The sequence below is a fragment of the Balearica regulorum genome, chromosome 19 (genome assembly GCF_011004875.1).
Source record: "Balearica regulorum gibbericeps isolate bBalReg1 chromosome 19, bBalReg1.pri, whole genome shotgun sequence".
Taxonomy (NCBI): Eukaryota; Metazoa; Chordata; class Aves; order Gruiformes; family Gruidae; genus Balearica; species Balearica regulorum.
This window is the reverse complement of record NC_046202.1, coordinates 1,869,683-1,884,513: the sequence shown is the minus strand read 5'-3', so window position 1 is coordinate 1,884,513 and position 14,831 is coordinate 1,869,683. Positions and strand designations below refer to the sequence as shown.

At 55.9% G+C, this 14,831-nt stretch overlaps 2 protein-coding genes across 2 annotated transcripts in view; one reads left to right on the top strand and one right to left on the bottom strand.

The window, feature by feature from the left end:
* The window catches only part of DYNLL2 (dynein light chain LC8-type 2), a 250,316-nt gene that overhangs the window by 83,554 nt on the left and 151,931 nt on the right, over window positions 1-14,831 (bottom strand). The window lies entirely within an intron of this gene.
* On the top strand, window positions 6,668-9,750 carry MRPS23 (mitochondrial ribosomal protein S23). The gene is made up of 5 exons (XM_075771486.1): window positions 6,668-6,862; window positions 7,044-7,211; window positions 7,799-7,876; window positions 7,991-8,114; window positions 9,296-9,750. Exons 1-5 carry the CDS (start codon window positions 6,819-6,821, stop codon window positions 9,440-9,442), a joined length of 561 nt encoding a protein of 186 aa, XP_075627601.1. The 5' UTR covers window positions 6,668-6,818; the 3' UTR covers window positions 9,443-9,750.

The following is a 14,831-nucleotide window of genomic DNA, read 5'->3' as shown; positions in this document are numbered from 1 at the left end:
CCTTGAAGTCCGGACGCTCTGTGGGCCGTGGTGTGGCTCACGTCCCGGCCGGGCCGGTGCCGCAGTGGGGCAGGACGGCGGGGCAGCACCAAGGGCTGGATTTCGCATCGGTGTGACCCTCGCTGCCGCAGCAGGACACGTCCCACCGGGCGCACCGTGCTGCTGGTGGTGCTGGCTGCCGGACAGGGCGCTCAGCGGCTTGGGGGTACCCCCGCCATAGGCGAGACGCGAAGCCCGAGCTGGGGGCTTTGCAGCTGAGGCTGGCCAGAGGTGTTTTCGGCACGGGGTGTTTGCACAAGGGCTCGCGAGCGCCGCCGGGTTTGGTGCGGGGCCGGGGCTGGCCCAGTGGCAGGAGCAGAGCACCCTTCCTCCTGCCCACCCCGGGGGCTCCTTTTGCCGGGGAGCACGGCGGAGGGCTGGGGGTCCGGCAGGCAGCGCTTGAATCGTTGCAGCTTTCGGAGATGCTGTCAGGCTAAAAATAATTACGTAAACAAATTCCTTCCCTGTGTAAGTAATGAGTGACGAGCGTAAAGTCAGAAATCGCTCCCGCCAGCACATTTTCTTCTCCTTTATCGGCATGATCCGTTTACTGCTAAATGCAGGAGGTGGCTATAGACGTGCCTCTCTCAATTTCTGGCTCCTGCGAACCAGCACAAATGTTGCAAGATCGGAGCTGCGAAGGCGGCAGACGCAGAAACCCCAGCCATCAAACACACACGCAACTGTTTTCCCTGCCTCTCCGCGGGGTTTGGTAACAAAAGCCCACATTGCAGGCGCTGGCTCCCGACAGGCTCCTTTTCAAACCCACCCGGAGCCCGCATGCCTTTGAAGTGGACGCCAAGATTTCCTTCCCCGCGAGCGGTGCAGCCGGTGCACCTGTTGAGCGCCGCTGCTGTCGCCCCCGCAGCCGCGGCGGGGACCGGTGGGGACACATGTGCTTCGCCCCCTCCCTGGTCCCTGGCCAGGACCGGGGCTGCTTCGAGGTGTCTGGGGCGGCAGGGTCTGGGTAGCGAACTGCTGGCACAAAGGAAGCGCTCCCGCCAGCACCGGGGCTCGGTCAAGGCCGGGGTGCCGAGGGTGAGGGCAGGATGCGCTGGGCTGGAAGGGCCCCGGAGCCCAGTGGGCTTCGCGTTCCTAAAATCAAAGCAGCAGAAGACCCATGCCACCGAGCTGATCCTGGCCGTGGTGTCTGCTCCTTTTCTTTGGAAGGAAGGAGAGAGCAGCATCCCTTGAGTTGTGGCTGACGGGTTAGAGCCGTCCCAAGCCGTGCTGGCCTTGCCTCGACGCGTGCAGGCTCCGAGCCCGCCCTGCTCCCGGCTGCGTGCCCGGCTGTCGGGTGGAGGGAGGTGCCGGAGGCACGGCGCGCTTTGCACCGGGCTGCTCTGCACCGTGTGGGTGACGGGTGTCTGGAGCGGCACGTGTCCCCGCCTGGCTCGGGGTGCAAGCGTGGCTGCGGGTGCAAAGGGGCTAAGCGTGAGGCTGGGCCTGGGAACAGAAGCTCCTTTAGTCCCTGGGTGGGACTTTTATCCCCAGCCTGAGACTGGTGGAGAGAGAGGAGGGGCTCCTGTCCTACCCTCCACCGGCTCTGGGGTCTGTAGGAGCCTGCCGTCGCTCCCTCCCAGTCCAGAGCAGCTCTCTGCATATTTGGAAGAACATCAAGCTTGGAACCTGGTCAGCTTGTCAGTGTTCCAGCGCCTCTTAGCTACCAAGGGCTTAACTTTCAGCGAAGTTTCCATGAACGCAGGAAGCACCGACAGGCAGTTGGGCAGGAGCTGAGGCTTTTGTGGGAAGGAAATTCTGCTTCTCCCGGCCGAGGAGGTTGTTACTGGAGGGCTGGTGTGGCGTGCGGGGAGGAGAGGCAGCGAAGCGCTTGTGCCTGGGCGGTTGCAGCTTGCCTTCCCTGCTGCCGAACCCTTGGAGGGTTTGCTGTGTTGCTCGTCCTTGCTGGAGGACGGGCTGCGGCGTGCCGCGGCCGCAGAGGATCGCGTTGAGCTCTCTTTGGCAGTCTGTAGCGCTGGGCAAGCCACGTTTCGCATCACGTCACAGGTCAGTCCTGCTGCAACCGCTGGCTTTACCAGCAGCAAGCGGCGCGGTGGTAAATGCCGCTGTTTCCGCTCGCCGCTGTCTGCTCAGTCTGCACGTTAGTTAACACGTTGCCTCCAAGTTGTCTCTGTCACTGAGCCGTAGTTTGCTGGTGGAGAGGAGCCACGAGGCTGCGGGCTGCCTCTGCTTCCGCCGCGGGCTGGTCTGGCATCGGACCTGGGGCGTCTGGCATCCTCTGCTCCCTGCGATGCTACCGGGACCCGACGGAGCCCGCGCAAGGCTGCCTGCTGGGACCATCGCTGCGGTCCCGTGAGAAACCCGGGAGGGGAAGGGCACTTTGGGGGCTGCGAGCTGGGGCATGAGGCCACGGGGAGGGGATGGGTGTCACTGTGCACGTGGTGGGTGCAAACCCCCCGGCCTCGCTGGCTCTGTCTGCCCTGCCAGCAACAGGTTTCCTGTTAGGGGTCCGGCCACACGTGCTAACCACGAAGGGTCCTGCGCCAAAAGCGGGCACCGCAGCCGTGAGCACCGGGGTGGCAGCGGGCTGGCAGCGTGTGCTCCGCGAGGGCTTGGGGATGTCTTTGCTAACACGGTCTAACGACTTGCCCTTAAATATCCTGGGCTAGGCAAAGCCTCTCTGAATGATGTCACTCTGTAGCCATTTCAAAATGTCTTGGAGGCACAAAGCATCATTTTAATGGAGGATGAAGAGTGATTATTTTTATGTCCTTTAAAGAAAAAAAAAATCAGGTCTAATGAGTAGAAAGGTCACTAAAACCGGCTTGGAAGCCAAAATGCATTTCTTACATAAAAATGTACAATTCTCAGTGACGTTTGTATCACTTCTATACAAAATGGTTTAAAAGGAACAAAACAAAAGATCTGTGACGTTTGTGAGTGTTGCTATTTTAGAATTTATTTCCATAAGTGATTTTTTTCTTAAAGATGTTTAATAGTAATTCATATAATAAAGTCCTGTTGTACTCTTAACACGCTGGTGTCTTTCTGGTGTATTTTGCTTTTTGCTCCCATTTCTTTACAGAGGGAAAAAGAAAGAAAGGGGGGTGGGGAGGGAAATGCCAGCTCTAGCCCAGCTCTAGCTGTGCCCCTTGTTGGCTGCAGATGCCCAAAAGCCGCCCTGGCTCATTGCCTTGCTGCTTGTGTTGGGGCAGAATTTGCATCCTGTGATTTTCGCGAGAAAGCGAGCGCTGCAGGAGACCCATCACCAGCGACCTCCTGCCTCCATCCAGGAGCAATTCCTGCTTCCCCCCCCGGCAGGCTGTGGGGTTCGGGAGCAGGTCCCCTCTGGTGCCTGTTGTGGGAGAGCGTGAGAAGAGCACCGTGAGTTCACGGCGAGTGAGTGAGCGGCAGTGAGAGCCCGGGGCTTGGGGAAAGCCCTGGCACAGCCAAGGATGCTTTGGGGACACCCCGTCCCTCCCTGCTTCACCTCGGCTGGCAAAGCAACGCCACCCCGAAGCATGGTGGGTGTGTGGGGCACCCACCGCTCCCCTCTGCCCTCCCCACGCTGGGGTTTCGGCCAGGCTGCAGCGCAAACGGCTCCCCTGGGGTCAGAGGCTGCGAGGGTGGGCTCTGCACCGGGGAAACGTCCCGGCACCGAGCAGGATGGGGGGCAGAACTGCCGACCCACACTGGCGGGGGGGGGCTGTGCCCGTGGCTCCCTGCGGAAGCTCCCAGCACCCCCGTGGCCAGCTACGCATGTGGGAACCTGCCTTTCAGGAAAGAGCGGAAAGGGAAAAATGCTGCGGCTTACCCGCTCCATTCTGAAAATAACAAGCCTCTTGGGGACAGGGTGTGTGAGTTTTCTTTAAAATGTTTCATTAGCTATCGCACAGCAACTCCTCCGCATCTGTCAAACAGGCAGTCTGGCTCCTTCGTGGTGTCTCCTGGTGGAATGGAAATACGTTATTATAATGAATTATTTCTGAAATACGTGTTATTCATCTCCAGCCCTGCACGTTTCCACACCGTGCCGAGCTGGCGGGATCACCAGCCCTGCGAAGTTGGAGAGCGCAGAGCTGGACGGCGTTGGTGGAATTGCTCCCGTAGGGGCTGGTCCCAGCATCGCTCCCATAGGGAATTGCCTGCTCAGTGCTGGGCTTGGCTTCCCCTTCCTTTCGTGTTCCCTGCAACAGCCTGGAGGAGGAAAACTTTTGGTGAGAAACTCCTTGGAGGCTCAAAAAGCAGCACATGGACTCAAAAGTGAGGGAGGATCTCTGCCAGGGAAGGGCAGGTGCCCGTCAAGCTCCACTTATGGGAACTGGCCCCACGTCCCCAGCCAGCAACCAAAACCTCAATTTCCCACCCTTCATTTTGGGGAAGGGTAGGACTTTTGGCCTGTGCTGTCCATGAGGAATACCCCCCGGGCAGCCTTAGCAAGGCAGCGTCTCACTAGAAGGGCTGTGAACCATGGGGAACGCTCCACGCCTCCAGCCCCCCTTGCCGTGGGCAGCCCACGGCTCGCAGGAGGAGAGTTATTTCCCCGTGGCAGGGAGCCGCAGAGCCTGCGGGGCATGGTGCTTCGTGGGCAGACCCGGGCGGCAGCGGCAGGGCCGGGGGCACATGGAGCATCCCCCTCGGTTGCGGGGATGGGACCGTGTGCCTGCGAGGGACGGGGCCGGAGCCTGCTTGCCCTGCACCTACTGTCCGGGAGCGGCTTTCGGTTGCTGGCGGGATTAGGGCTCCCCAGCCTCATGTGTGGCTTGGAAACCTTCCCTGTGAAAGAAGATGCTGGAAAAAGTCAAGGCATTCTTGCCTTAAATGTCAAAAGCATTGAAATGCCGGAGAAACCCTGGATGTTGCCTTCCTGCCGTGGCCAAGCAAGCTGTCACGAGCCTGTGGGGGAGCCAGGGCTTTTTCGGAGAGCTGAACAGACCAGCGCCTGCCCGGTCCTTTGAGCAGCTCAGATGCAGCCCTGGAGTGGTCCCAGCAACTCCCTTTGGAATTCTTCCGCTGTATGGGGGCAAGGGATTTGTCTTTCAAAACTGTGTTTTAAGAAAAGCAGCAGCTGAGAAGAGCCCAGGACTGAAACCTGGGGGGGTCAGACGACGATGAACGTTAGGGGTGGTGTAGACTGGCATCGAGTACCTGCTGGCTGTCAGTCTGCAGTGGAAATTTACTGCCCCCTTCCTTCCCGAGGCTGGAAGATGAAAGGAGGGATATATTTTTTTCCCCATCAGCTCATTCCCAAGCTAAGGGCTGCATCTAGTGACCAGGCACCGCTCGCTGCCACGCACTTCTACAAAGTCAGGAGGGTGGAAAGGCTGACTGGAGGGAGGCTGTTTACACAGGGCAAATAGCCTGGGTGTAGCTGCTGGATTTTATAAATCGAGGTAAAAAAATACAGACTGGGGCTCTGTGCGGGTCAGGCACCGTCTGCTGCCACCTCCTGGGCCCAGCAAGCAGTGCTGGGGCTGGCAGGGCAGGATCCGGCCATGGTGCAACCCCTGCACAAGGCTCGTGCACACCAAATCCCATCATTTGCACCCAAAGGTGACTGGGGTGAGACTGATCCTCCCCGCATCCCACTGCTGGTGATGGTTTGCGGCCCAATGTCACCACCAGTCCCCAAGCTCCTTGGCTGCCATGGGGACATAGCGGTGCTCAGCTCAGGGGACAGCAGATGGGGCAGATATAAAGCACCATGGGTGGAGGAGACGAGCCCCAGCCTCTGGGGACGCCATTCCTCTCATACAGAGAGAAATAACTTTGCTGAGGAGACACAACATGCAACAGCAACCTCTGATGCGTCCCCTTCCCGTGGGACCGGCTGGCATGGACGACAGCAGCTCCTCCTTTCCTTGGGGCCATGTCCCTCGCCCAGGGCAGCTGTCCTTCCCCGTCACCCGCAGCAGTCAGCCGAGGCCGGCAGCAGGGCAGCCCCGGCGGCTCTGTCAGAAACCGGAGACAGCAGCCAGGCCGCCCTGCCAGGGCCCGCACGTGTTCAGCCACTGCCGCGGGGCCACAACCGCAGCCTTCACAGCTGGGCTTTATCCACCATCTTGCTTTGCCGGCGCTCACGGCCCTAAGGACGAGGGGGGTGGGGGGGCTTTAGGGAAGCACAACTGGTGTCATCTTATTCCAGGGTTGGTGCTAAGGAGGACCGTGGTGTTTCTGGACACGGCCCTTCCTTTTCGCCTGTCCCCAGCACCCCCGGAGGGCTGCGGCCCCAAGCCCTGCTGCTGCTGCGTGCCGCCGCCTTCGTCCCCGCAGGTGCACGACATGGCGGCAGAGGCCTGTTGAGGAGCTGTGGCTTTCCGCAGGCCTCGGCACTCCCGGTCCTTCAAGCGCTGGGGCTGAGGCCGGGAGTCCCGGCCTCGGGCCTGGCACCGCCATCTCCTGAGGGGAGACCAGCCCCACGGAAAGGGCTGCCATCCCTGGGTCTCCCAGCCTCCCTGGGAGCCACGGCCGGGCTGCGAGGGGGACGGGAGGACCACGCTGCTCAGCCGGGTGGCGGGGCCCGGCCCCTCGTGTCCGTGTTCGGGCAGGGGGTGGCCGTGGGGCCGGCGGCGCTGGCCCTTTAAATGGGGGGGGGGGGGGGGGCCGGGACACACACGATCGGGCTGATCTCCCGCTCGGTCATCGGCTGGCGCTGCCTGGGCGCCGCCTTCTGCCGCCGTCCTTCGGCTGTTGGCTGCGTGCCCTGGCAGCGGCCCGGTCGGCGGCGGAGAGGTCGCGCGTTTCCGTTTCCGGGTGGAAGGGCAGGCTGTTGCTAGGGTGGCGGCGTTGCTAGGGGAGGCCCGGCCACCGGCGCTGCCATGGCGGGGAACCGCATGCAGAAGATAGGGAGCGTGTTCAGCCGGTGCGGAGGGCGGGCGGTCGTGCGCGGGGCCTCCTGCTGCCAGGCGGCGCGGGGGCCTGGGGGGCGCTGGGCGGGCGAGCCGAGAGGCCCGGGGTCCCCAGCGGGGGGGGGGGGGGAGGCGCAAGTCCGGGGCGGTGCGGGTGTCCCCTGAGCTCCCCCCGCCGCTCTTCTCCCCCGGCAGGACCCGGAACCTGCTCCGCATCGGGGTGATCGAGAAGCCGCTGTGGTTCGACGTCTACGCTGCCTTTCCCCCGCTGAGGGAGCCCGTCTACCGGCTGCCGCGGCCGCGCTACGGGAAGGTGAAGGATGTCATCCCTCCCATCTTCTACCAGGAGGACGAAGTGCGAGCGTGAGTTACCGCTTTCCCTGCCGGGACGGCCGCCGTGGGGTGCCTGAGCTCCGCTGTTCACCCGGGAGGTTCCTCTGGGCCCTGGCACCGGCCCGGGGGGGGAACCCCGCCGCCCCTGCTGTCACCGGTCCTTCAAACGGTGTTCCCTCTGCTAGTTTCTGTTGTAGAGAAACTGCACTTTGCGTTTCTCCCATGTTCCCTACCTCCCGTGTGTTTATAATCCCTGGCAGAGGATGCTCATTCGCAGTAGAAAAGGCAGACGCCCGTACAACGCCCGTACAACGCCGAACTCCCATAAGCCGCGGTGGGTGGCCAGGTTGGGCTGACTTAGCCCCTCCGTGGAGAAGTTACAGTGCTCCTCTGGCTCACCAGTGGTCGTGAAGATTAACTAGAATTTATTGAAACAATTACAAAATTCTGGAAGGACTGTCTCTGTGTAACATAAGAGCTAATGGAAAATGGAGAAAGAGTTATGTGAATGCTTTTTGTTGTAGCCCAGATTAGCTGACTCTGATGTTGTTTATTTACTCCAAGATGTAGCCGGTTTTGATGGTTTGAAAAATGAAACTCTCTTGTTTTTTGAATAGGAGATTTTACAGAATATATGGCAGTGGTCCAAGACCTTTCGACCTGTCGCAATCAAACTACAAATCTATTTGCCAGATGTAAGATTTATTTGTAATTAAACTAGAAATAATTTGAAACTTGTCCCTTTCTCCTCTGAAGTCAGTGAACTAAAATGTTATTTGTGAGAGTAAAAATGTGATCTTGAAATCTAGGTTCGTTGAAAAGTTCAATGAACTGAAAGAAGAAGGAAAAATTGAAGAAGAAAAATTGTTTGAAGAAACAGGAAAAGCCCTTTTAGCCAGTGGGGTAATTTTACAGAGGAGAGGAACAGATAAAGTAAGTATTACATATTCACAGAGTGGATTCAGAAAACTTCACTCCCAGGCCCTTAACGTAGAGTTAGTCTGAATTAAATTCTCCACAAGGCAGTCATGTGCCGGATGGTCGTAATAAAATGTCTTTGCTGTGCAGAGTAACCTTTCCTCTTAGTCGTGAACGTGACTGGCCAAGGTTGGGGTACCTCGTGTGGGACAGAGCAGAGAAGTACTTGTGCTGGTGATGAGAGATTTAAGTCTTCAGTGCTTTTTATATGAACCGTTTTGAAATATATATGTGTATTACTGTATATGTGTTATCTCCATACAGTAGCGGGGGGTAACTGAGAACCTCTTCTGGTTCAAAGGCAACTAACACACTTTCCCATCCCTTTTCAATAGTTAATTAGTAGCCTAATGCACCTTCGCTCTTGTTCTTTAATCCTGATCCTGAACTGGAATGTTTTGCTTAAGTCTTGGAGTTTGGCATTTGGTTTTGTTTGTTTGGTTTTTTTAAAGGTATTGAAACAGAGAATTGAGGTCTGGGGGTTGTTTGTTTATATTTTTGGCAAGAAAATAACTGTCTGAAGTGTTCTGCCACTGCTTTTTGTTTTTCCTGATGTACAAGAGGGGAAATGGCTCCTGGCTGCCCTGTGACGGTTGGAAATCCTGTGCCTTGTTCATGACTAGCTGATTATAATTTCTTCTGAGAATGCTGTCCTTTTAGTTGAACACCCTCAAAAAGAAGGGAGAAGAGCTGTTTATAAAAGTTGCAGTTTTAAACTCTGCTAGCTGAATTAATGTATTATTGTCTTTTGTAATACACCCTCCATTCTCCTCGTTATCCAACGATCCCTGGGCCGAGCGTCCCTAGTGCTTTCCCCAATAACAGAGGCTGAAGAGGAACAGAAATTGGTTCTACTTAAAGTGTGCTGTCCAGTGAGCCTGTGAAAAGATGAAATCAGTAACTTTCTTTCATCTTTCAGCTTGAGGTCAGCAGGCTCTTTTTAAATGTCTTGCCCTGGTGATACCTTGACGCTGTATTGTACCTTCACAATAATCTAAGCATGAATTAGAAATTTTTTAAGAGCTTTTTTTGGACATACGAACTGGGGCTGTTGCTTTCTATTGCTCTCTTCAGTCACGCTTTGACAGAAACTTTTTCCAACCCTGTTTTTTGGTAATCCTTGTCTTGAACTGTAGGTAGCACGACAGGATCATCAGGAGGTTGAAACCAGGGATTCCATGTCGCACCTGCAGCTTCAAACTGCATTGGGAGAGAAGAAAGATGAGGAGGAGCAGATGCCAGAGTTGGCAGAAACTCAGAAGGAAAACCCCTCACCCTCCTAACAGCCGTGCTGTTGTCTTGTAACGCTCAGCCGCAGCGTGTGCCCTGGCTGCGGCAGCCGCCTGCTCGGGAGCCAGCATTTCTGCCGCTGCATCCTGGGGGCTGTCAGATGTCTTCTTACGGGGAATATGCCTCAGTTATCCGGCTGGGGCCTTCCATGATCGTGTTTGTGGCACGCATTCTTGTTCTTCCATCTCCCCATTTCTAAAATTGGAGATAATCCCCCTTTTTTGAGGTTCAAGAATGTTATCTCAAATAGTGAGTTGGACAATAAGAGAGGAAAATTAAACATTTTCTTTAGAAATTGGAAGTCCTGTCTCTTCAGGTGTCTTATTTACAGTAGTAAAGGTGTTTCTTAACTTCTTGTGCCTGACGGTACAGGCCTTGTGGCAGTCCTGCTGTGGAAATGGCAGGTACCGCTTGCCTGATGCGCTATAACAGCCGCTGAAGTGTCATCTTTTTATAGCTAATTGAGGAGAGTTGCTATTTATATAAACCTAACAATGTGCTCTTCCTATTCTATTATTTGCTTAAAGTCAGATGAGGGTAAAGTGTAACAATACCAGATCATTTGGACCTTTGCAGGTTTTTAGTGACTGTTCAATGAAATTGGTCCCTGCAGAAGCGTGGAAGACGTGGCGTTACAGCCACTCACTGGAGAGCTGAGTGCTGCTGCAGAAAGTCGTGGAAACTTTGGCATAGAACAACGTAAGAAAATCAATCTTAGTAGGCTTGAGAGCCGACTGGAATGGCATTCTTCCCATGCCTGCAAACTCCAGCAGGAGTAAAATTTACAGGTGTAAATCACATCAATCTCCTCTCTCCTTCCTCGTCTGCATCTCTCCTACCAGGCAAAGGGGGGATTTCCTTTTGGGTTCATGCCTGTCTCCCAGACATATTCTCTGCAATGCCATTTTGTGACACTGCTGCTGTGTGTGATGCAAAAACCCTCTTTTAGGAATCCGTACTGTGTGGCAGTGAAAGGGAGGATTTAAAAACGCCCATGGTTTGGTTTTGTGTGGCTTGGTTCACTTCCTGGTAGCAATGTAATTACAGTAGAATTACTCAGTTATCCTTGGAAGGTCAAACTTTATTCCTAATTCTGCTCTGTAGTTCTAGAGGAGCGCGAGGTTTTATTACAAAGAGCAAAACCCCTCCGTCTTAGCCGTAAGCTCTGGGGGGTCGGTTTCCAGAGCTGCCCTTGGTTGCACGTTCACCTGCCTGAGTGCGGTTCTTCCACGCGGAGCAGGAATTACCGCCTGACTCGCTAAATCCCTCCGGAGCAGCCCCTCAGAGGGAATATAGTGGATGCACCCACCTCCAGTTCCTAAGTTCGGAACCACCCTGCTGGGTGAATGGTGGGAGAAACGTTAACGTAAACAGGACAAAAATGCAATAAAATGGGGTTCAGTCTGAAGCAGCACAGGAGAGGAGACGTACCGCCATTAAACCCCTTTGCTCCTCAGCAGGCAGCCTTTGGGTGGGGGATCCCTCGGTCGCAGAGGTCTCTGGTTTGGCTGAGGACCGGGCAAGCTGCCTTCCTCAGGAAACCGCTGGCAGCTGGGATGTGAATTTCCCTCCTCCTGCCCAGTTTTTTTTTGCCTGGCCCAAGCGACTATCGCCAGCCCAAGGGCAGAGTGACCAACAGCTCTGTGTCTCCTGTGCCGCAGCTTGGTGTCTTTCCCTTTCATGGATTTCTACAGAGGTAAAAATTTTGTGTCCTGTTTTGTTGGTGATGCTCTTAGCTTGGCAAAATTTGCAAAGGGAAGTACTTTAAAAGGAGAAGTAGTGCTATGTAGTCAAATGTAGTAACACATGAGAGATTTCTCACTTGCTTCATTCACAGCTTGGTGGTCTCCTGTTTGTTGCCACTTCGCTAAAAAATTGCCAACATTACTTCAAGAGCCTTTTCTGCTAGCATCTGCGGTAACTAGCTTCATCCTTGCATCTTTACTGAGCCTGGTTGTGTCTTCCTTTAGATATCTGAAGCAAATTGAGCAATAACACATGACATGTAGAATACAGACTAGAGCGGCAGCCTTGCAGTGTGCCCTGGGCGAGTTCCTGTGCAGAGCAGACAAGAAGAACGTTGGAACTAATTTTCTCTTTCATTCTGTGTTGGAAAAAGTCGCTGGGGCGGCTCCCCAGGGCAGAGCACTCCCAGCTGGACCAGCAGCTCTGCGACAGGCTCGGAGGGGGAGCGGTTGGATTTACCCCAGGTGCAGCTCTGGCCCAAAGGGTAGGAGGAAGAGACCGAGACCCCCTCCTGGTTTTTCCTTCCCCTTGTACTCCCGAATCGTGATGGTGGCTGTCCGGCTTCTTAACCGTTAGTTTTTGTGACCACACTCGAGAAAGGTTTATTGCAACTTGCCCTTCTGCTCGGAGCCCAAACCCGGCATGCCCGGTAGCCAAACTCTGACTTAGAAGGTGCGAAGAAACTTGGATTCGTGCAGCAGCGGTGTGACCTGGCTGTCGGACGGGACGGTGTGATTGTAATCCACGCTTTGCCAAACTCCTGTATAAAGCAGTTGTGCACTTGACTATGTGCACGCTGTTATTCTGAAGCAGGTACGTGGCCAAATTAGCTGGAAAACTTGGGCAGGTATAAGGAAGGATACACTTTTGGTGGGGCAGCAGGAGTGGTGAGGGAGGCTGGAAGCCCTCACGTGGTGTAAATCAGGACGTTATTTCGTGGAAGCTCGCAGGGCAGAGCCAGCCTGCGTGGGTGGCTGGGCACAGCGGTGGGGACGCTTCCAGGCGAGCGGCTCTGGATGGAGGAGCAGTTCGAGATCTTCTTCTGTGCTGCGGGTTTGTTACGGCCGGTGGGTAACGGGGAACCTGTTGGGTAAAGGATGTCAACTCGAGTATTTGGTGCAATTAGGAGAAAACACAATCAGGACCCGAGTTCTGTGTGTGTTTGATGGATGCATTCGCTGGGCCGGGATTGAAATGCCAATCACCGTGACCTTCGAGTAACTCAACTACTTTAATTAAAAGGTTTGAGCGAGAGCCTGGGGTGAGCTATTTATTATTTATCAAGCGTTTACCCTCCAGCCGCCAGCAAAAGGTCAGCGGCTCCGCGGGAGCAGGGTTTGCCGGGGGGGCCCGGCTCCCGCCGCACCGGCCGGGGCTCCCCGCTAGGTGGGAGCAGCGCTCCGCCGCCGGCCCCGCCGAGGGTGCGGGGGGAGCTCCCGGGGGCCCTGGGTGCCTGGGTGCCATCCTGAGCCCCCCGCCCCGGGAAGGAGGGAGGGCCGGCCGGCCTTGCCTGGCGCCTGCGGGCTGAGCTGGGGACAAGGGGGAGTTTGGAGCAGGAGTGTTTGAAAAGAGACCCCGGTGTCCCTGGGAGGGTGAGGGGGATGCGCAGCGGGAGGGATGCGGGAGGGATCCCCCAGGGATGGGGATACAGGATTCACCAGGGTACGATGGGACCCGGCGGTGCTGCCCGTGCTGGGGAAGGCGAAGGCTGCTCCTGGGCTTTGCAGGCGAGGGACGCAGACGTGACCTTGTCGCTTGCCCTTCGCCTTCGCCGGGCAGCTCGCGCGGTCGGGTAATTTCCTTATGCCTGGGCAAACCTGTCCTCTGCTATTGCGACGCTCCTTAATGACGGGAGCAAAGCTTTCGCCGCCTCGCAGTCCTCCACCCCGTTGTGGAGCAGCAGTATGACCTTTTCTGGGCTAAATTGCTGACCTCCTTCCTCCTGCAAGATGAGTGGTGTGCGTGGCAGTTCCTCTCGCTGATTGCCAGGCTATTTTTAAGTGATAACAAAATGCCGAAGTATCGGTTACAAGGTTCCTCGCTCCTTGAGGCATCAAAAAGACAAGGCAATTGCGGGCAGTCGGTAACCCCTTCTACAGCTCCGAAAGCCAGCCTGAAGGTTTTCTAAGGTCAGTTCCGAAAACTGTGGGCCTCACCTGAAAATCTGAGGATGAAGAACTCTGCCCGCTCTCTAACAGGTCCCACCGTAGCGTCTAGAAGTCTTAATTGCAAAGTCCGCTGCTTTTGTGAGGAGCCCACTTGTGCGGCGATGCCCGGGTTAGCTTGCCCCAGCAGCGTTAGCAATAAAAGCGGCTGAGCAGCTGTGCTGCCGCCGCAGAGTTTGTGCATAGCACTGCGAGGGCAACCCCCTGCCCTCGGCCCGTTTGGAAATTCGGGGGGGCTGTGACTCGGGGCTGCTTCTGAGCCCGGGCAATGGCATCTCGCGTGGTGGTGTGCTGCAAACAGGTCCTGCGCCGATGGTAAATGGCTAAAGAGGCAGCAAATGATGCAGGAATATTGGTGCAATAAATGATCGGAAAGAAGGTTCCGAGGGATGCCATAGCATTCCTCAGACTGCTGCTTGACCGAACAGCGTCAGTGCCTGTGTGCAGGATGTGTCCCACTGGAGCGAACGCCCCGGTCCCGCCGTGCAGGGCTGTCGGACTGGGCAGTGCTTTCATCCGAGGGCAGCTGCCCCCCCGCAGCGATGCACAACCCGTCAGCAGGTCGTTGAGCCGGGCACGTGTTACTGTGCCGTAACACATCTCTGCACTGTTGGTCACGCGCGGGCAGATTATCCGCTGTTATGTGTTGAGGGCAGGGGAGCTAAGGATTTAATAGGATCAGGTCTCATGTCTGGAGCAGCCAAAATAATTCATCAGCTTTGCTGGAAAACCAGGTGATCTGACCTTGCCAATGCCAAGCTTCATCGAGGCAGGTAATAAAGCATTTAATGTTTTAAGAATGTGGCTCCAAGAAAAATACAAAAATGTTGGCATTGCCAGGCTGTAGTATTCTTCTGTGATTTACCTCTGCCCACCCTTGTCTGCACACATTTGGTCTTCAAATCAGCCCGATTTTGAGCTTTGGAATATTCCAGAAATCTGTATCTGTTAGGATCTTAGCTTGAATTTATTGTGTTTTTATACTTGCCTGAATATACACCACCTGACAAAAGATATGTGGAGATCTATCAAGGACTACGACGGCCTTTGTAACCCAGGGACGCGGCAGTGTCGTTGCTCGGCACTCGAATCAAGGCAATAAGCCCCCTTTGCATCACCCGCACCTAGCAAGCTGTGATTTGGGTAAATTGCCGGCTCTCCTAAAGGAGCAGGACTGGGGCTGCTTTCCGGGGCAGCCCGCCGCGATGGGGCTCTGCAGCTGCCGTTCCCCAGGGCTGGGGTGGCTGGGCGGACGAACCGGGCGTTTTACGCTCGTTTATCGGAGCAAGGCACTGTCTGCTCGGGGAGTGCCGCAGGTTGCGGCGTGTTGAATTTCCACACCGGGAGAGGGGATGGCAGGCAGGTGGCTTCTGTGTTCGGGGGGGGGGAGGTTTGCAAAGCCTTGGCAGCATCCGTTCCTGCCATCTGCCTAGTTTTGTTTTTAAATTAATGTTTTTTTAACAAACTGGGA

Coding starts and splice junctions, on each gene's coding strand:
- MRPS23 (XM_075771486.1), top strand. CDS start 6,819: ATGGCGGGGAACCGCATGCAGAAGATAGGGAGCGTGTTCAGCCG. Junction 6,863..7,043: donor ATAGGGAGCGTGTTCAGCCG/GTGCGGAGGGCG, acceptor CTCCCCCGGCAG/GACCCGGAACCTGCTCCGCA. Junction 7,212..7,798: donor CAGGAGGACGAAGTGCGAGC/GTGAGTTACCGC, acceptor TTTTTTGAATAG/GAGATTTTACAGAATATATG.